Raw genomic sequence first — 21692 nt, forward strand, 5'->3', positions numbered from 1 at the left:
GTTTATTTGGTACCTGTGGAGAATGCTACAGACCCAGAAACTCTGCTGAGACCCTGTTCTCTGAATACACTTCATACAGAACAAAGATGAAATGGATACAGGAAATGGCACCACAAGCTTTCCTTGGAACAGTTACCCAGCCTTTTCAAAAGCACCACGTCTACAGAAAGTGGTCAACTTCTGTCGCAATTTATAACTTGACTACTTTACGGACACTAGCACCATAGACATTTAATATGAAGCAGACCTCTCTAGCAAGTGTAGAACCTCTTTTATACAATACAGAGAAAACAGAAAAGTGAATTCTAATACAAAAAACAGATAGTGAGGCTAACAGGCTCCACGTCCCCCTGCCACGCTTATAAACCATGTGAACAGTACTACTGACATAGAGGAAACTTTTTAAAAATCACGTTATAACACTGTTTTAGTTTTGAATAACCATGTTTTACACAAGATGTTCCAGTATTACCTCAGTCTTTGTTGCAGTGTATGTGCAGTTAAGTATGTACGTATGCCTGTACCACAGCCCACCCTCAATTCTTCAGCATTAAAGTAACATGCAATATTAACTAAATAAGAAATTATGCAGTTTTGAGGAAGAAAACAATATTGTATCAAGCTGCATAACCCATTTGGTAAAAGTGAATTAAATTGTTAGGATATCTTCCTATAGAACACTTCATTACATCCACAGGTATGTCTTGGAAGAAAGATGTTTAGGCTGAAATTAAAAAGAACAAGCTCTATCTTCAAGTTCTAACACACACATACACAAAACACCCTTACTTACACACTGTAATCCCTATGGATTTTTACTGGCATTATAGTATTTTTCTGCAAGTAACTCTGTGGGACTGGTTGCTAGATATTAATTTTGAAAGATCATATGGAAACAAAATATTGGCAATAATTACATCATGACGACAACGTAGTGTCAAAAATAACTACGACATTCAGCTTCCCATGAAATATTCACATTCCTCCTATATGAAAAACATAGTCCCAACATTTCACGTTAAAGAAGCAACAAAAAGATGTACAAGTTATTCCTTTTTAAAGAACCTCTTCTGCAAAGGTAGGCAGTTACATACTGCTCTCCTTGATTAATGATTATCTCCTTTATCCTGAAAGTAGTTAATACATAGATATTTAACAATAAAGAGTGATAGGCAGGTTTAACCTAGTGTACATTTTATTTGCATCTAGGTCATCAACCTTAGGAAACTGAAAATGTGTTTACAAATCAGAGACTTCAAACGGTGACTTGCTTATCAAGCCTCCTTAGAGTAGTCTATGAGTAAACTGAAATTGTATACCTGAGTGGAGTTAGATAGTTGGTTTTTCCACGGCTCCTCTGCGCTGCTGGTCAGGTTTGTGCGGTTATGAGGTAGAGAGAGTGCGTTTCGCTGCAGGTAAGGCACGTTTCCATTACTTCCACTTTCTGTTATGTGATTATTGCCTATCAAAATAGTGTCTGTACTACCCAGCGTTCTTGCTGTGCTGCAGGGAATGGGGCCTGCTGGAAAGGGTCCATTAGCCATAGGCTGCCCGGGGCAGGCGGGACGGATTCCACGCTGAGCGACATTAGGCACTCTGGTTAGAGCAACCTGCGGCTGCTGACCAGAGACAGAGTTTGTAGGCAGTGATGAATCAGCTGTTGGCCCGTTAGGAATTCCAGTAGATCGTACCTGTGCAACTCCTGTTTGTCTCATCTAACGGAAGATGAACAAAGCACAAGAACATTAGCTGCAGAATTTAAAAAGTAAAGACTGCACAAGGTTTGTGTACTTTATTGCAGTGGTCAATTCCAATTTTGTACTGATTTTAAGATCTTCACACCGTTGCTTTTGAGAAATAAGATGACTGTCACGCTCACAAATGTGCTCAGTGAATTTTAAGGTAAATCTATCAGCACACTTTTCTTCTAGGCCCTTCAGTTTGAGTGTTAGCATTTTACTGCTAAATTTGGACACTAAGAGAAAGAAAAGTAAACAATGAGAGGAGGAGAGATATGCTGTAATACGGCTTACTACAACCAAGTATTTTTCAAGGAAGACTGCTTTAGATGTGTCCACTCGCTTTAGTTTGAAAGTGTGGCTTGAAACTTTTACATTATCTGGTAATCCTATAATAAAACACAGCTAAACCCGTTATGTTTCACCAGTAAATCACAATTATACTTTATACAAAAAAAAGATGACAAATGTAATGTAGTAAATAAAGGGCATGAGAACTCTGCACAATAAATATTCTTCAGAATTCAAGAAGCACAACAGACACCATTATGGACAAAAGTTTTGTAAAAGAGAAAAATGTTTTTGTTCTCACCTGCTGGTGTTGCTGCATCAAGACAAACTGACTCTCCAGCTGTTCCAGCATAAGTTTCTGTGCTGGATTTAGATTATTTCGGTTTGCACGCAGCTGTTCCAAGTGCTGAAAAAACAGCAGTACAGTTCAGAATCATTAAAATGTGCTTTTTAACAACTTTCTTGCATACAATACTAAAAATTATCCATGAAGACAAGACTTGTAAAGCAGAAAACATGATTGAGATTTGTTGTAAACATCTTTCCATACACTATTCTGTAATCAAACCTTATCAACAGTTACTAAAACTAGAGACTTCCTAAAATTATTTGAGCATATAAATATTATCAGCAAACTAAAATTAAATGTACTGGTACTGTAAAAGAAAACAACATTCAAGTATGATTACACAGAATGCGTATTATCATTATGTATGTTTTAACACTTTTTGGTACTGAGCTATTTTATTAATACTGTTCAGCAAGAAGTAAATTCAACCTATAGTCACACATGAAAACTTCTCCAGAAAGTATAAAAAACCTCCAGAAAACTATACAACTTAATCACAGAGAGTAGTATCTTAAGTTATGATACTGAACACATTTGCAACTGATAAATATAAGTACCTATTATCAAAAATCTGATCTTTGTATTAATTTTGAACTACTCGGCACACACCATCATTCCACCAGTAAGTCTGCTGCCACTAAATGGTATGATACAAATGATGAAATTGTGGAATACAAAAGCACTATCTGAGAAGGAAGGGGGGGCGTGTGTAGAGGAGGACAAAAGTTGTGCTACACAAAAGGTGACATTATAGACATTTTTCTTGATTGTTCTTAAATACTAAGCTACTTCACATAATAATATTTTGCATTGTAAATCGTTTTAAGAAAACAAACAAAAAACAAACAAAAACAAACCCCAAAACCCCAAACGAAAAACAAACAAACAAACCAAACTAAGCCCCACCAAAACCAAACACAAATCAGGTTTCCTTTAGTTCCTTTCAGGTCTGCATGTATTATCTTTCTACACCCTTCTTGTCTCCTTTGCTTTGATTACGCTGTATTAGTAATACATAAATGGACCTGTGTTTTGGTTTAGCCAGGATAGGGTTAAGTTTCCTCAGCAGTGGGGGGAAGCTCTAGCTGGGTTATTCATATTCATATGTCACATCCTGGCGCCATAGCTGGCAGCTCCAGACAGTCGGTTAACAGGTGTGTTATGCCATCTATCTGCTCTCATTGCTGTATTGGTAGATACCTTGCTCTGCTCATTGTTATCACTGTTATTGTTATTGCTGTTGTTTGTTGTGTTGCTATTGCATTGTTGTATTAAACCTTTCCTTATCTCAGCCCCGGGGCTTTGTATTTCACTCCCTTTGTGGGGGAGGGGCAGCGGCCTCGTGGTCTCAGACCCCGGCAGGGACTAAACCACCACAACCTGAAATATGAGTATTAAATAAAGTGTAGTTCTTCTGCTTTGAACAACTGTATTTGCAAACTATCAACTAAAAATATTCAACATCGCCTGAAAAAGTGGTTAAAGACGGTTCACACCAAACTCCCTGGATTAACAGGAGCTTCCATTCTGAAGTCCCTCTGTAGGCAACTGCAATGAGTAAGACTAACCTCTATATAGGGAGAGATATATACGTATGATTGTAAGATGAAAACAGGGTCTCCATGGGAGTGCATGCACCAGGTACACAGAAGTCAAAACCAGTGCTCTTCAGTTATTTTGGTTTTTAAAAAATGTCTGAATAGGGTAACAGGAATCAGAAAGCCTGATCTAGCACACATCAGCAGAGGCAAGTCTGTGCTTCCCTCTAATGCTATGGGTGCAGAGGCTTTACAGGCAGCACTGTTCTTCCTGCCCACCAATTCTGTGAAACCAACACCCATCCCTCCTCCACTGGCATGCTGCAGCCCCATTGTACTGTGTCCCCATAGCCCCCTCCCCTTCTGCTTTTGTTAGCTAAGCCATTTGGTGTGTGCTATATGCCATATCCATCCAGTCTCTGAGCTGCTTTTAAAAGGCTGACTTAGAAGATGTAATAAAGGTTTTATTCACTCTCCTCTTGCATCGTATCTTTTTGGCATTCCTATTCATATATGCTGGAACCTTGTCAAGCTATTACCAGCAAATCCAGTATACTGTACTTAGCTAGAGAAGCCAACTTAAGATGCTTTGAGGAGGAAGTTGTATCTGGAAAAGGAGAAACTAAAAAGAGGAAAAAGTAGTAGGATATAAAATAAGCAGAGAGAAATAATGAGAATGCATGAAGAGAGAGAGGTATAGAAGAATGATTAGGGAGGAACAAAGAGGTGGGGGGGGGAGAGAGAGAGGGAAGGGAGGGAAAAATTATGCAGCATAATAAAGCCAATATTGTCCAGATAGAGAAACAGCTGAAGAACTATAATGGAGTTGAGGGGAACACTGCTCAGACAAATCAGAATGCCTTCTGTCTCTGCACTGCGTTCCCTTGTATTTTTCCTTGCATCCAAAGCAGTATCTGTGATACATGGGTAAAGAGTTTCCAGCTAGGCCTGATTTTCAAAACATGGAATTCCTGCTGAAGCTCACTGCAAGCCCTAATGAACTGAAGAGACAACAAAACATCGTAACAAAAAAGACCTGAAACAAGATTTCAAAAATAAAATCTAGCATTTCATGTATTAAATGACATAAAATATAGAAAAGCGGTGCCAGATTTCATTTGAGTAATTGCATTCTGTAGAATGTGCATGTTTGTTTACAACATTTGATACAAGAAGCTACCTCAGAGGAAAAAGAGGATATTACAATACTTCTACAACTCCTTCAATATCCCCCACATTACAGTGAGCAGTAAAACTCACTTGGTACACAAGTGTGGCAATTTGCATATCTATCTTTAAAACATCATAAGAAAAAAGAATTACTGTATGTTCTTACTTTATAAATTATAGAATTCATACAATGTAAGTGTTCAGTTTCTGCCAGAGATCACTTATTTTACTACAGAACTAATCTCACATAGAGAAGCCATAAATATTAGCATAACTTGAATTACACTGTGGGAATTATTTGGGAAGTACTTCACATTGAATTTCAGAAATGTGAAACTGAAAAATGTTCCAGATTTATTTTCCTAAAAGGAAAAGAGGAACAAGCACTGTATCAAAGATTCTGAAGATCTTCAACATACCTACCTGTAATTTCTGTGGTGTCAAGCACCAAGAATGAATTTGTTGCTGTACAGGAGGATGTGACACTGTATGGCCACTGCTCCAAACATCTGAAGTATTCTGAGAGAAAACATTACATTAAAATACGTGAGTATCAAAGGGTCAACGTGATTTCTTTTACTACCTAGATTTTGTCTTACTTATGAAAGAATTAGTAATTGTTTCAAGAATAACAATATAAACAAAGAACGTACTAAAACACACCAATTATCATTCTACCATTCCCATACAGTATCACAGTAGTCAAGAGGAAAAAGTTAAATGATATCTTAATATCATAAGGAGCAACAATCAAATCAAATTACGCAATTAACTTAAACATATTTTTAAAACTGAATACTTTATCTACTGTAACACTATTACATGATGATGAAACACTTGAGTTCTAAATATAAGCAAAGGCAATAGACAGGATGACATGATTGTCTCCCTCTCTATCATCAGACTATGACTGCACTTTTTCACTTATACAACTATGATTGTAGTATAGTGCCAGCGATCTGCATTGCCCTTATGTACTTCCTATCTGAACTGTAATCTGATTAAACACATCACTGAAAAATGTTTTTTAAAATTCCTAAAAACATTCCCCACCTTGATGCCAAAGGATTAAAATTTACAGCACAAATTCTGTGCATGCTGCATCATTTTAATGCACATTTCCATATAATTTTGGTAGGGGGCTCTTTAGTTCATCAGAATATATACCTTTGTTGGACTAGATGTTCTTTTCCTCTTGGCAGGACTGGTCAGGTCATCTACTTGGCTAGAAGGAATCATGTGTAGTGGCAAGGATTGCTGTGAAATTGGTGTTTGAGTGAGGCCTAGTACAGGTTCAGTATTGGGATGATGAGGTTTACAAGCCTAAGAATCACAGAAGGAAGACAAAAATATGGTTCTATATATTCTTAATTCTTTCCTTTAAATTATATATTTTAACAGCCCACATATATTAAAAGGGCCGAGTAGATATTCTGAAGCTGATCTCAATAACTGAAAAATCAGTTTCCATATGGTCATCAATGGAGGAATGTGTACCTTTCATGGGATTATTAAACCACTGCAGCATTTCTATTTAAGATGAAATCTTTTAAAATCATGAAAATCCACAAAGGTTCTAAATTGGTACCCCCATATTTCTCCCATATTATAGGGAGCTTCTTGATCTAATATCCCTTTGCAAATAAATCAAAGGCTTTTTATTAACAAAAGCCAGTCCTGTGCTCAATAAAATAAGCTTGACCACTACCGATTGTAAAGAACCCTTAAAGCTGGGCACCTGCAGAATATAACCCAACTTCTCACCTGCTGTGCTGTGTTCATGGCACCCTGCCTGGAGGTAAGCTCTGCGGGGATTGGTAGGCTCCATGCCTCCTCAATACTAGGAAGTAATTTAGTTTTATTCTGTAGACTACCTTGTGGAAGGTTACACAACTGAGCCTAGGAAAAATTATGTAAAAAGCAAATTTAACACAAGCCTACTTTAGTAAGAGCAAGTCCATGAAATCTTCCTAAATGCTGTAGCTAATTATGTCTTAAAGAGAGGATAGATTTAAAATTTGGGGTTTTAGAAAGGTGCTAAGTATAAAGAGGGTAACCAGAATATAAACCTTTGTGAGAATCAGAACAAAGATGAGCTCTGGATTCAGAGGTCTCATAATTCCTTTTTTCTGAAATTGCAAACAAGAGTGAAAGATAGTGTGTGCGTATTCTCTCTATATGTTATGAGAACTTAAAAATGTAGACAATACAAAGAAAAAAGCAAAGTGATGTAAAACAGTATGCTTTGATTAAATGTGCAAAATAGTGTTTGTAAGGAATTAAGTTCCACTTAAAAATGAAGAAATAATATTACAGGCTATGATATGCTTACAATACACATGAAAACAGGTTATACACACAACAAACAACTGCAAATTAAACTTGTGTGTTACTTCTACCCACCCCTCTGCTGTGTATTTGGAAGAGTATTTCCCGCTTCTTAAAACATTAGTTTTACCTGTAAATACTTTATCCGTGCTGCAAGTGCAGAGGTATTATTACAATTTTTGCTCCTAGTTGCATTTAAGTAGCATTTAATGGCATCCTGAGGCTGGTTGCAGGACTCATAGAGTGTGCCTAGGTCCATCCAGGCTGCAGCATGGCCATGGTCCAATTGTACAGCACAGATATAGGCCTGTAAAGCATCCATAGGCTGATTTTGCTGTTGATACAGCACACTGAATAGAAAGATTAGTGAAGTTGAGAATTAATACCAAAGTCAAAATACAAACAAGTCAAATATACACATCCCCCTCAAAACCCTTAATAAACTTTACCATTATATAAACCACAGTAATAAGCATAAACAACACAAAATCTTAACATGCAGAGCTCATGTATATAGCATATTCAGTATTTTAAAAAATTGAGAAAGCAAATATAAATTTATTATTTAAACTTCAAATCAGACAAGTCTGACAACATGAAGGTATAAATAAAAAAAGCTTTACAGTCCCCTTGAGAGAACAAAAGAGTTAAAAAGTTGATATTCTTTATTTATGTATATATGTTAGCATTGAATTATATCACTGTATTACCCTGTATCATTCTTACCCTATAGAACACCATGTATCTGCACTTGCTTCTGATTTATCAATAGATTGCCTATAAGATATAAAGGCATCCTGAACTTTCCCAATACTTGAATAGCACCTGGGAGAAGAAGAAAAGAACTTCGGTAATATTTATAGAAGGTAATCATTGAGGATGGCTTACCAAGACTGATCTGATAAATGTTAAGTCATGCAAATACATACTCATCTAGATGAATCCAAAACATTTGTTGTTTCTGAACGCCAGGCATAAGCAGACTCAAACATCTTAATCAACATGTATTATTATTTGAAAAGTACACCAAAACTGCATAAACCCTAGCTTACTGCATTAGTAAGGAAGTTGTACCGTATTTTAAAGACTTACATTTCTTTCATTTGTGGTAACTTATCAGTCAATAAGAACAATATTTATCTACAGCTAGAATTACAAAGAAACAATTAAGTTACCTATTTCATCAAACAAATTGTTATGAAACTTCATGTTCTACAAGAAGTGTTTCAGAATTATTAAGGGATACTGACCAACTCAGTCACAACGGTTCCTATTGCCTGGGAAGCTTTTTATGTGCATTTCTCACATCTCAATAAGATTTGAAGTCATGAACAACAACCAGTTAGTTTTACTGCGTATATAAAGCACAGAATTTTGTAAAAAATCTTGCTGTTCTGGATTTTTTTGTAATTTCTTACTTGAATATTTTTCACATACAAATTCTAAGGTATTCTGACATTATAAGCAGAAATATCAGAGCTCTAAAGAGAACTACAATTATACCACAGGGAATAATACCTACCTTTTCAAAATTAAAAGCTTCAAGTAAATACAATATTAAAAATATATATACTTTTACTAGTTTAATCTACAATAGCTCTGCTTCTTATACTGTTTGTAATAAGTTTCCCTGTTGGAGAAAGAACTGTCAACTTTCAAACCACATAAATAAAACCAGAAAATTTATTCTAGTAAAAAAATAAAACCCAAGCAGAACAGTACATGCAAAGGTTTGTCAAACATGCTATGCTCTTTCTTCCTACTTTGCCTAGAAACAGGCATTAAGTCTGAATACAATGTTTCAGAAGATCATTTTGATCACAATCTAACCCAAGTTGCAACAGACACATTTTAACCCGTCTGCTTAACAGATACATGAAGACTCTGATCAGGATAGCACCAACATTAAGCACCCAACAAAACTTAAAAGAGGGTGAGGGATTTGTTTTCAGTGAGGGAAGAGGGTGGTGGTGGTGGTCTATTTTTAAAAGGTAACTTTAAACTAACTTGCTATGCAGTTTGGACAACCATCAGAAGAAGAAATAACGCAAGGGAATACATGAGGAGGGAAGAAGAGGAACAGCGAATGCACAACCCTGTAACCCTGTTCCTTTCCTCTTCTGCCAGAATATGGACTGGAGCAATGGGGAACAGAAACGTTTTTGCTCTAGTCCTTCCTGTAGAGTATAAGAGATCTTTTACTAGATTTTCCCCCTCCATTTCCTGTGTTTCTCCCCCTTGTTTGTATGGTCCTAGGTTTCACTCTAACCACATGAAAGCCATGGCACAGCAGGAGCACAGCGACTACGCACATATCCTTTGCGGAGTCCTGGCTTCGTCCTGCTGCTGCGTAAGAACTCAACTAGCTCAAGGCACGTGGAACGGGACCACTGAAGAAAAAAAAAGGATTTCAACCCAGTGGATGGTAAGATGAGCCAGATGATCCCTGGCTCATTTTCCCTTTTCCCTCCACACCTGCTCTAGTCCTCTGCCCTTCACACTCACTGCCAGTGTTTCTCCCTTAGCCTCCCAACAGCTGGTTGAAGAGCCCTGTCTTACAGGAACAGCTGGAGGAACATAATTAGGATGACAGAAAAAAAAGTAGGTTCCAGTTGTATGTGACCAGAACCTCCAAGAAAGTCAGCTAGAAGATACTGAGGTTAGGATATTAATTTTATTTTTGCATAATTCCTTTCTAATGTATTTCTCAACAGAACTGACCTGTTCTCACATGGACTTGAATTGCCCTCAAAGCTTTCTCCAAAACCTGATTATTTCAAGAGTTACTGCCGATTTGTCTAAAGTACTCTATTTTCTTAAAAAGGATACCAAGAGAAGTCACCAAATTTATATGATTTACATCTTGGAGTAAGTTAATTTTCAAGTAAAAAATACTGTCTGATAGTACAGAATTAATACAACACTTAAACAGATATTAGAATGGATCAATCTGAGCTATCTTGGCCTAATACTTAGTTGCAATATATACTGTTTATAAACAGACGTATACCTGGGAAGATATTTGTATTTTAGTGCAAAATTTGGTTGAGATTAGAAGGGAGATCCTGAGAAAATAAAGAGATAAAGAATTGTGAAAAGGTATGAAGAGAAGTAACATTTATAGAGTGTTTACCAAAAAAGAGAGAGAGAATAGAAGATGTAGTAGTAGGAGGAGGAAGAACAGGTAAAACCTGTTACTGTAAATGCGTAGACTAAATAACAACTACAAAAAAAGCAGGACCACTTGGGTAACATGCTTCATTTCAATTTCTAATCTATATTCATCCCAAATATGTTAGCACCTTGTCTTTTCATACACTTTCCAGAAAACTAGACTTCAGTAGATACATACATCATTTCCCTTCATTTTTCCTCTGAAAGTATTAAGAAGAAAAACAACGTAAGATACTCACAATAATGAGTATCCTCAAAGAATTTACAAATATAGTTACAGTGTCAATAAAGTAATTTCTCACCTTCCAAGGAAATACCAGGATTGACCAGAATTTGGATCTGCTTCTAACGATTTCTGGAGATACTGTATAGCATAGCTTTCCTTGGTTGCCTTGTCTCCAAGCTGATCCACGGTGTGATGCATCCAGCCTACAAAAAGAATCCATAAACGGCAGAAGTGAAATTCCCTAAGACCATTTAACACCTTGGCACAGCAGGATATTCATAGCATTAGTTCCTCTTTAAAAATAGGAATATCAAACAATAATATCACTTACATATAATATTAGGAATTAAACTTTAAAAACTTTCAAAGTTCTATACCAAAATTACAGGACAAAAGGACCCTAAGTCAAAATTACTTTCAGGTGCTTCTAAGCAGTTTTTTTGGTTTAAATAATTTTCTATGAGGTTAGTAGCACAATTACAAACTGCTCAATCTTTTACCATAAAAAGTTAACCTGAAAATGTTAACTCCTTCCTCCTCTGAACATAGCTACCTTCCCTGTCATTGTGAAAAATGCCACCATTCTCCCTGTCACGCACACAAATTATCTGTATGTTATGTTCAGTTTACTCCTTTTCTTCTAAATCCTCGTATTTATCTTATATCTGCATTTGGACAATTTCCCAACAGAACACTCTAAGAGTTTTTGTGTTCCCAGTTAAATGTTTCTTACATTGTCATTTCATCTTCATTGCTGCAGTATCCTTTCCATTCACCTTGACAAATGCAATCACAACTCTTATCTACATAACAAATTCTGCTGAAAAGATCATTTTATTTCCTCATCTAACCACACATCATATTCTTTCAAATGCCTTTTTTTCTTTCATTACATTAAACAAATTATTCATCCCCACTTTAAAGACCTCCCACAATCCATGCTCCCATATCATCTTTTACATTCTGTTAAAAGGCATCTCTGCTCTAGCACTGAGGCAAGGCTTGGTTACAATTTCAAACAAAGCACCTTCATCACCTTCTCATGCTGCTCCTCATCTGCCTCTATGCTTAGAGGGAATTCCTTTAAGCAGCCACAAAATCATCTCACTGCCATTTGTACTGATGACTACAAGGAAATGCTTTGCAGCAGGCAGCTGGCTTGCTGAAATCATTACACACCACACTGGTCAGCGATGTCTTGCTGTTTGCTTAATCTCCATGTATTTGTCCTAACAATCCACTGCTTTTCAGCCAACATTTGTAAACGCTAAGATGTGACAATGGATTGTCCTATGTTTTTATAGCATCCCTCCCATAAGCGGTCCCTTGTGGAACATGATGATAGCAACTTCATAAAATATCCAAGGTTTGTATGAAGTTGTAGTTACCTACAGAGTTGTACACCTACACTACATTTCCACTTAAAACCTCCATCATCTAAACTTGAGCACCCTAAGCTTATCCCTTCTGATACAGTCTGATACATGAACAGGTAATACCACCCAAAAGATCCAGATCCAGATCAGATTCAGATCTCATCTGAAATGCTAGACAAAGTAGGCAAGGCTGAGAACTGAACTGATGAGTATTTGCAGCCTTACTTCACCTTCTATAATTAAGACTGTACCTTAAATATTTTATTCTACCTGTTCTATACAGTTTATTTTTTATTCCATGGGCTCAGTTTGTTAACAGTCACATCAACACTTCTGCAAATGGAAGGCAAACTTCCAAGCTTGAGAAAAGGCAATCTAGAAAAAAAATCGTATCTATTGAACATTTGCCTGAGGTGTTTTAAACTGTGGTCAGAAGCAGAAGTTTGAATATTTCATGGACTGCAAGAAATGTCAGGTTAGGACCCAAGTGGTTACAGTGCTGGAAAAAAAAAAAAAAAAAAAAAAAAAAAAAAGAGTACTTTATCTTGTCTGAAGAGGGATCAAGTCAAAACCCCACCCATCAGAAAAAAAATCAATTAATTTTTGCAGAGACATGTAACATAGACAACTTTCTCTCATGGACTTCATAAACAAGTTATAACTTTGATTCAAATCCCAAGCCACTGAAGTTCTTAAGCATACACAAAATACTCATGCTTTAAGAAAAAAAGGCTTATGTGAGGGTGGTTATCAGAATACACCTGTGCAACTGTACATTAAGGATAAATGAATCAGGTGCAGTGCCAGTCAAAACTTGAGATAAAGGTACTAGTTCAGGGATTATAAACAAGGGTAAAAAACCCCCAACCTAACAGAACTTCCTGAATCTTTGGAAATGTGTGGTATGACTATTTTCTGTTTCATCAGAACCTTGCCAGATTGAAAGATAACATGTTGTAACTTCAGGAGATTTTTACTGAGGTTCACTGATAAAAAGAAAGAATCTACTTCTATAAGACAGAAATGAGAACTAGAAATCCCTATCTAGTTTCACTGCTGAAACAAGCGTTGCTTCCTGATTTTATCTTCCTGAGCAGGGAGGTGAAAAAGGCAGAAAGCAAGAGAAAGAGGTGAGGGAGAACAAAGAAAAGTTTTCTACTACAATAGCACAAATAAAGGAAACTGGATCTCTCTTCTCCTCATACATAAAATGAAGAATGTACAGAAAGAAGGTGATGGAAAAACCCCGGTAATCTGTAGTTTCCCATTTGCAAGACTTAACTCAAACTCTCAACTAGCATATTGGCTACTCTTCCACTCTTGGGACATTTTTAATGTAATAAACAAAAGCACAGATTTTGGCCATAGTTCACAAATGTTCCACGCTCTTTTCCAGGTCTTTACAATCTACTTACTAACAAATCCCTGTTTTGCCTCAGCAAGAGGATGTGCTAACCTAGCTCATGCTGCAGGAGTTTTTTATGCTTATCAATCACTCTCATGCTGCACTTGTGACAACTGCTTTTCCCCCCAGTAAACACCATCTCAGTCTCTGAAGAGATGAGCCTCTTCCCCATCTCATCAGCATCTCATGATGTCTCATGCAATTATGTGGACACCACCTAGGAATGCCCCTCGCCAAAAATCATTGGGAGAGTGCTTTGGGAACCTCTGAGCAGATGCTTACGTCATTCTTACACTCTTCCTTATGCAACTGCTGAGTACAACTGGAGAAAGCATACCAGGACAGATTTGATCTTCAGTCTCATTAATTTAATGTAATTTTAGGAAAAGCAGTGAATTGTTGTCTGCAAAGCTAATGGAACAGAAGAAGAAACAAACTGCTCTTATCCAACTGTACAGATCTTACTGTTACGTCTACCTGAAATCGTCAGCATGCATCAACTCAAACGGATATATGTAGCAAAGATTTTAACAATTCTCTCACAAGACATCTGAACTTGCCTAAATTTCAACTCTGGCTCAGTAAACATTAACTAGCTAAGGAAAATAAAAACAAAGGTTATTTTCATGCAAAAATGATTTTTCTGTTGGGAGTATAAAAAGTAAGAGGAGTTCAACATAGAGATACAAATACATCTTGATTGGGTTTTGCCAGTAGCATTCTGGCAGATGACTGGTATTTTCTATTATTTTTTTTAAGCAGCAGTGCACCACCCAGACTATGCTTCCTGAAGAGGTGCTTTTATTACCAGCTGCTAGAGACTAAATCTGCAATAAACACCATACTCTGATAAATACCACTGTTACCAGTGAAGAGCAAAAGAAATGGTATTATTCCTTGAACATTCTGGTTAAGGCCACTCTACCCCTTTCTCCACAGAAGCTATCCACGCTACAAAACCAGGTGACCTATGCTGACTGAATAAAAGGAGTTAAACCAGTTTTTGGACAGCAGACAATTCACAAAGTCATCGCTCTTACTGCTAGCACAGAGACCTGTGGTAGGATTTCATTAATACAACCACGCACCTTTGCCTCTATTGTGGCAACGTACATCAAACAGAGCTGAAAAAGCACTGGTCAGCTATTTTGGGAAGCCTGTCTTCCACTGATCATATGTGGATGTCATATTTCTGGATGAAATTGTTGACAATTTATTCTAGGTGGGATAATACCAAATCAAAAAAGAAATCAAAGGGGATATTGAAATATAAGCAACGCTGCCGTGTGACAGCAAAACAATCAGCATCTAGAGTCCTGCAATGAACTCCTCTAGCAGTTTCATCTGTGACTTCACACAGAAGAATCAAAAGCTAAACAAATTAGCCCACTCCAAATCCATACACAACCTCCATTACAAAAAAGAAATCATTGTGGCCATAACTTAGTGCCAGTTACTAATTTGAATTAAATGACCACTATGTGAAGGGGGAAAAAAAAATAACAATGGGCATAAGCAGGCTAAATTAATATTTAGAATAATAAATTAGATGAAGAACATGGAGAAAGTGAATGAAGAAGTTTTGCACTGGATTGAACAATTTTAACAAAATATTCTGGAAATACTTTTACAAGGTGTATAGGACAAAGGTAATTTATTCTACCCACCCATTAGAAATTTTGGTCTAAAAATGAGTTATTGGCTTTCTATAAACATGGAAGACAACATTTTTAAGAAAATAAATGCTTTTTTTTTCTTTTTATGTGGTTTCTTTTTTGGAATCTGATGATAACACTTTTTAGTTACAGAAATAGGTTTTCATTACGCATTATAATTAAAGAGAAAGAAAAGGTAAATTTTTCATTTGCCATGTTCTTGTATTCTGCAACAGAGAAGAGTATTTTGGTTTACTTCATTTAGCCTGGCTATTCAAGGGATGTTCTCAGAGGCAGAACAGAAAATACAGAATTCTAACTGCTGCACTCCTTTCTCTGAAAGACCACCCCCTCATTGCCCAAGACCTGTAACGCACACACTGTAGCAAGTCTTAGAGCTTTTTAATTTTGTAAGTTTAATTAAAAACTTTACCTCCTCTCTTATTTACTTAATTATCTACTGTTATGCATTCTATTTTGGGTGAAAATCTCACGTATCATACTCAGTGCCTAAGACTCACTTTGAAAATGGAGCCTTAAAAAACACTGCTGAAGGCGAAGATGGAAAAAAGAAACACAGAGGAAAATAAAAGTTAATTTTACATACCTAACTGCTGTAAGACAGTTGCTTTTACTTGTGCAGGAAGGTTTTCGATCTGCAAAAGCTGTTCATAAGCTTCCTTTGCAGAGTGATACTTTCTCTGCAAAAGGAAAAAAGTAAATGGATTAATCATAAAGCTTACAACAGATCACCAATAGCAATGATTTCACAGCACTGACAGCACACAAACACATTGACAAAAAATTCTGGATTTTTTTTTTTTTTTTTGCATACAGTGCATATGAAAGCTTTAATGAGTGACATATATATGGTAAGAGAGTAACTCAGAAATATAGTATTTAATGTAAATTGACTACTTAAAATGATTGAGGGAAATTTGCAAATTATTCAATTTGGTCAGGTCCTCATACATGCATTATGCTTCTTACACTAAAATGAATATACTGCTTTTAAGGGAAATGCTTGAATGTGAGTCTACATCTGGAAAAACCCTACACAAATTCCTCCCAGGAAATTTGTAACAGAAATGAACATCATCGGTAATTGCTGGCTGCTGTAATTTTGCCTCTCTCCTTCCTTTGGTATATTTGAACTGCCTTTTCAACATATTTGTTGTCCTGGTAAGAGCCCCACCATATGTAGAACTAAAACATAGCCATGGATTATGCCTAGAGAATGAAGATATGCTAAATAGTTTGTGTGCTTAAAGCATGGAAACAATTAAATTCTTAACTCCCTATACAAACAAGTCTTGATATAGAAAACACATTTCCAGGTTTGGATCATGGTCTTTATTGACTTCTGGAACAGTATGAGCTGTTATGTATATATTAAAGGTTAAGACTTCTCGATAGATGAATTTTTTTGTAATAATGTGAGCAATTAACTTCAGGTTACCCTAACGACAGTTGATTAACAGTGACTATATTTTAAATGCTTAATTCTTCTGTTCCTCCTCTCCTACAAAATTCTGGAAGAGATAAATGCTGAGGTCTGTTAGTAAGACTACTTTTTTTTATTATTTCTAAAAATGCTATACAGTCTTCTAAGAAAAATATGCTTTCAGATAATTCAACATTATATTTCATTCTGGCAAACAGATGAAGAGAATACTAAAATAAATGGGGCCACCTAAATGCAAATGATCGTGACTTATTTACATTTGTTTTATGCAAAAGTACACAGTATTGACTACGGGTGTTTTAAAAGGGACAACTTGGAAGACGACACTAAACAATATAAATAGCTATTAGAAGTTTAAAATGTTATTAGGTTCTTGAGATCTCACAATCACAAAAGACAACGCTGTTGATTTTAAAACCTTATTCTAGTCAGGAAAAAAAATTAAAGCAGCAATTACATACTTTCAAATGGAACAAGGGGAAGTTGGTAGAAAAGATTTTTAATTGGTGTTCATGAAATGCAGACAACTGGTAAGAAAACAAATAATATAAATAAATAAAATATCCATGTCCAGCAAAATAAAAACAATCAGGAAAAAATTTTAACTTTAGCATTGGGAACAAAACTCATAGTTTATGACTATGAAGAATAAGCAAATGAACAGAAGTTCACTGTATAGCATGACAGCAGAGGTAGCAACCTGGATGTCAAATCAGTAAATCTCAGTTCCTAATATTCACACTTTGAAAAAGGTTTACATGCTTGGGAGGATTCAGAAAGACCTATTGAAATAGGGCATGTTTTCCAGGTCTAGAAAATTTTTTACTTTTGTTATTTGCTGTATTATTTATCCTTTAGAAATCTGTCTACATATATGCCTTAAAATATTATAGAAAACTGTCATAATGTTTGCATTTGGTTTTATTTAGATATTTTAATTCAAAAGATCCAAAGTCCTTGATGTTTGGCTGCATCATGAATGGTCTCAGAAATGGAAAGGGGGAGGGGCACCCAACTCAACATCTTTCTTTAGACACCGTATAAGCTACTACCCTGAATAGCAGATGGACTCACGCTGCCACAGATGAAATAATAGAAACTACCCTTAAACACCATGAAAAACCACTGCTAACTCTTATCAGCACCAGGCTATTCTCTTGCTCAGAGGCTGGCAACCCATCACTTAAACTCCAGTACTGTGAAGGTATGTAATTAAGTTTTCATTAAATATTAGAGTAGATAATTTTCAAATATACAGAGGGGTTCAGAAAACTGTAGCACTGTGTCCTTTAAAAGAAACCAAGCAACCAGCCTGACTCCTAAAAAAATCTCTTTGTTGTGTCAGAGGTAATATCCAGAATGAAGTCAAGACCCTTTGTGGTTCTAAGTCTCTCAAATTCCGTGAAAGAAGATACCTCTCCCAACCAGAACTGGGAGACAAACCAAGTCTAACAGCAGAAACCAATGAATCTTTCTTTGCTCTGACTTGCATTAAAATAAAGTTCCCACTGCCTACAATTGTCAGTCAGAAAGCATAGCTTAAGCACTTATAACACTGGTCACGCAATTATATATGGCACCTGGCATGGTGACCTGAGGTGTTCAGCTTTCTATTTTACTCTAGCAGATCAAAGGAACTAAGGTAGGGGATGCTTTGTTACAGAAATGTGCCAGCTGCGTTCCAGTGCTCTGAATGGAATCCGGACAGTGGCCAGGTAAGAACTGTAACAGTCCACGAAGCTTCTTAATGGTGTTTTGGGACAGGGGATTTCTGTCTTGTCATATAGCTTTGCAACCAAAGCATTCAAAAGTAAAATATCTTGTTTATCAAATTTATATCTTTTATTTATATATAAATACCTAAAGTAATTTTTCACTGTGCCATCAAAAGACAGCACTTATTTTATCAAGCTACTTTCCAACTGACTGAAAATGTAGTTTATGTCTGTCATCCATTTTAATTACCCACAGTTTTTGTTTTCATGTCACTTCCCTTCCTCAGTCATATAATCCCTGTAAACAGGATAAAAGGGCATACAATCTACATTATATGACCAGTCAGTCAAATTACAAATATACAACAGCTATTTCAGTAGCTACTTGGTTTTAATCTACTTATACTCTGGAAGCTCCATGAATGTTCTGTAATTTCCCAAAAGACTCACCTAAAAAACTCCAGTAGGATTTGATATAGTACCTCAGATCTCAAATGTTTCTGTCGCATAGATTCAGTTGAAAATTTCATGTCAAATATACTTAAAAGATGCCTGGGCAACTGGTTAGAGCCACATGCGCGTGTGTGTGTATGAGAAACAATATGAATATATATGAATTGAGAAACTACTTTTTTATGTCTATATATAACTTTTGAAATATATATATAATCTCATAAAAGAATGTTACTAAAAATTATGTTTAGGGTTTTCTTTGCACTCAACTTGGGAGACTAATAAATATGTAAGTTTATTAAAATAGCTACCCTACTTTATAGCACAACAGTCTACATATAAAACATTTTTAATTCAGCCAAAGTAAATAAAGCTTCTTTAGTGATTCGAGACTTAAGCCTAACTTTACAAAAGCATCTATAATCTGAATTCCACAGATGATTACATCATATAGTTAGAAACTCAACCACACTTTATAAAAAGGAGCTTAAAGCTTACCTGGATTTCATATAAGTGGGCAATGTGAAACTGAACTGTAAGAGTGGGAAAATCAAAATTATTAGTTTTAATGAACAACAACAACAATTACAATGTATTTTTTTCAAGTGACGGATAAACAATGTTTCACATTTATCAATGCAAAACCAAGATAAACTACATTTTGAAGATACAGAAAAGTGTTTATTTACATTGATATTTTACGCTTCATAAAACAGAACTGACAGAGAATGAACATGTATCCTAACAAAGCATGAAGACTGCAAACAGATATTGCGGAAAGGCAGTCCATGGATTTTATCTGTATTCTGAAATGCAAAGTCCATTAACCTTTCAGTAAACTTAGCAATAAAATCTCTTTAAGCAGAGATGCACAAGACAATGCAAGTAATATTTACTGTACATATCTGAGTTAGAAATATAGGTTTATTTTTTATTTTCATTCAACTGCCAAGGGACAGATTAGCTGGCTTACAGAACAGAAAACTACATTATACACTGCCAGCTTTATACAGGATCTTAAATTTAGGTTTTTTTCCTTTTTAGGAATTGTCTTTCGTCTTTCCCCTATTAAACTGAACTAAAAGCATTAATTACAGATGGTGTTCTGATCATTACTGTAAAGCATCTTAAATTCCTCATACAATTTGCACAGAATGCCATAATACTACCAGCAGCTCTTGCAGGCAAGAAAATTGCTGGCTGGAGAAAGAAAATGAAAGTTGTTCAAGAGTAAAAGCAGAGGGAAAATTATCCTTATGCTGCTCAAATCATTAAAGAAATGCGCCTGATCTCTATGGCTTGAGAACTGCTAACCTAGACTAGCCATTGACTGGTAGATAGCTAAAAGCTAGCTGAGATGAATGTAATCCTTACTCCAACTTGATGAGGAAAGAAAAATTCCTGAGACAGACTCTCGCCTGATGTTCTTGAGGAGTACAAGTAAGAAAATACCTGTGTTTGTGCCAAGCTCAATTTATTTCAATTAGACAGATTTCCTTCTCTTGAAGCTACAGAAGAGTGTGTCACAGAGGTTTATACAGGTAATTTGGAGTTCCAGGGTTTCTCTCTGGGTCACAAGGGAGAGGAAAAGCTCCCTTTGTGAACTGCTTTGTCCATCACTATAAAGAAGGTAGCCAGTGCACTTCAGAAACCAGGTCATAATGAAATGCATCATCTAAAATCTTAATAAACTTCTGGTGTTCCTTTCTAAAGGGCACATAACACACCCATTATGTTTACCACATCGTCAAACTTTACTCTGTATTGATGAAAGAAAAACCTCCGCTTTTGTTCTGGGAGTTTCATTATCTAAAAAATCTCTCATTTTTTTCACCTCATAGCAAAATCCCTTCAGTGTGAAGCTACACAAGGAAGCCATGCCACACAGGGGAAAGAAATTAAAGGTGTCATATTAGAGACTACCTAAATAGAAAGAAGACATGCTTAGTGCTCAAACATTTCTGCTAGGAACACGCTCACTGTAATGCTGTTACTCACCCAGCCTTTAGAAATGCAAGGGGTAGAATTAAGGCAATCTCAAACATTCATGTGACGGCACCTGACACCCCGGGTCAGAGTGAGTAGTACAGGAGAACCTGACAAAGTATCTCTCATTCCTCTTCACTCTCTTCCTTTGGGTTTGTCAGGCACCCTGTTCAAGGCCACAGGGCAATGAAGCTTTTACATGGGGCCATATCTCTACATAAATCTGGGGGCAGAGGGGACTGTGGGGGAAGGGTTAGGAAAACCTTACAAAAATTCAGAAATACAGTGAAAAAATCAATAAAAGTTAGTGAGAAATAATATGAATTAACATGAAATGTAATAAAGAATCACGTATCTGGTAGAAAACAATAAATGCCTATGACTTAGGAAGAATTCTGCAAATAATTTCACAAAATTATCTGTGCCTGCTCCTGATAAGTGACAAAGCTTTGGAGAAGACCTTGGTAGCACAGTTGGCTCCTTGGTACTGATACAGCCAGCAGTTTCACCCATGTAAACAAACCCCCTTTCATTACTCCTGCTGATACAATATTCACAATTCCATCCAGCTCTAAATTAAAGTAGTAAAGAAATGCTTTTAAATACTTTATCCAATGCTTCTGAAGTTAGACTTAGGAGGTAACTTAAGCTCAACACCAAGAGCAGCATGAAGGCACCTTAAAAACTGAGAGAGTAATTTTCTTAACAACTGTCTGCCTTTTAATTCTTACAGACTCCAAAACATGCAGGAACATATACTTATTCTTGCATACAATTCCACTAACTATGGATAAATACCTGCAGGATGCTCTGTAACAGCCT

The 21692-nt window shown here is 36.2% G+C and overlaps 1 protein-coding gene across 20 annotated transcripts in view; it reads right to left on the minus strand.

The window, feature by feature from the left end:
* Positions 1-21692, minus strand: part of KDM6A (lysine demethylase 6A) — a 165016-nt gene that overhangs the window by 40955 nt on the left and 102369 nt on the right. For 7 of the 20 annotated variants that reach the window (XR_012621920.1, XM_074814489.1, XM_074814488.1 and 4 more), the window contains 11 exons: positions 19383-19417; positions 17178-17243; positions 15859-15952; positions 10892-11018; positions 8142-8240; positions 7546-7765; positions 6852-6986; positions 6255-6410; positions 5511-5606; positions 2332-2436; positions 1320-1715 (listed from right to left, as the gene is read on the minus strand). Coding sequence is in view for 19 of the 20 variants with exons in the window: in XM_074814489.1 (XP_074670590.1) it covers positions 1320-1715; positions 2332-2436; positions 5511-5606; positions 6255-6410; positions 6852-6986; positions 7546-7765; positions 8142-8240; positions 10892-11018; positions 15859-15952; positions 17178-17243; positions 19383-19417 (1529 nt within the window). In the remaining variant the exon portion in view is untranslated. Of the gene's footprint in view, positions 1-1319; positions 1716-2331; positions 2437-5510; positions 5607-6254; positions 6411-6851; positions 6987-7545; positions 7766-8141; positions 8241-9727; positions 9801-10891; positions 11019-15858; positions 15953-17177; positions 17244-19382; positions 19418-21692 lie in introns of those variants that run through there. The other 13 variants (XM_074814492.1, XM_074814490.1, XM_074814505.1 and 10 more) reach the window with 6 other exon arrangements.

The sequence above is a fragment of the Strix aluco genome, chromosome 2, assembly GCF_031877795.1.
Source record: "Strix aluco isolate bStrAlu1 chromosome 2, bStrAlu1.hap1, whole genome shotgun sequence".
In the NCBI taxonomy this organism is placed as follows: Eukaryota; Metazoa; Chordata; class Aves; order Strigiformes; family Strigidae; genus Strix; species Strix aluco.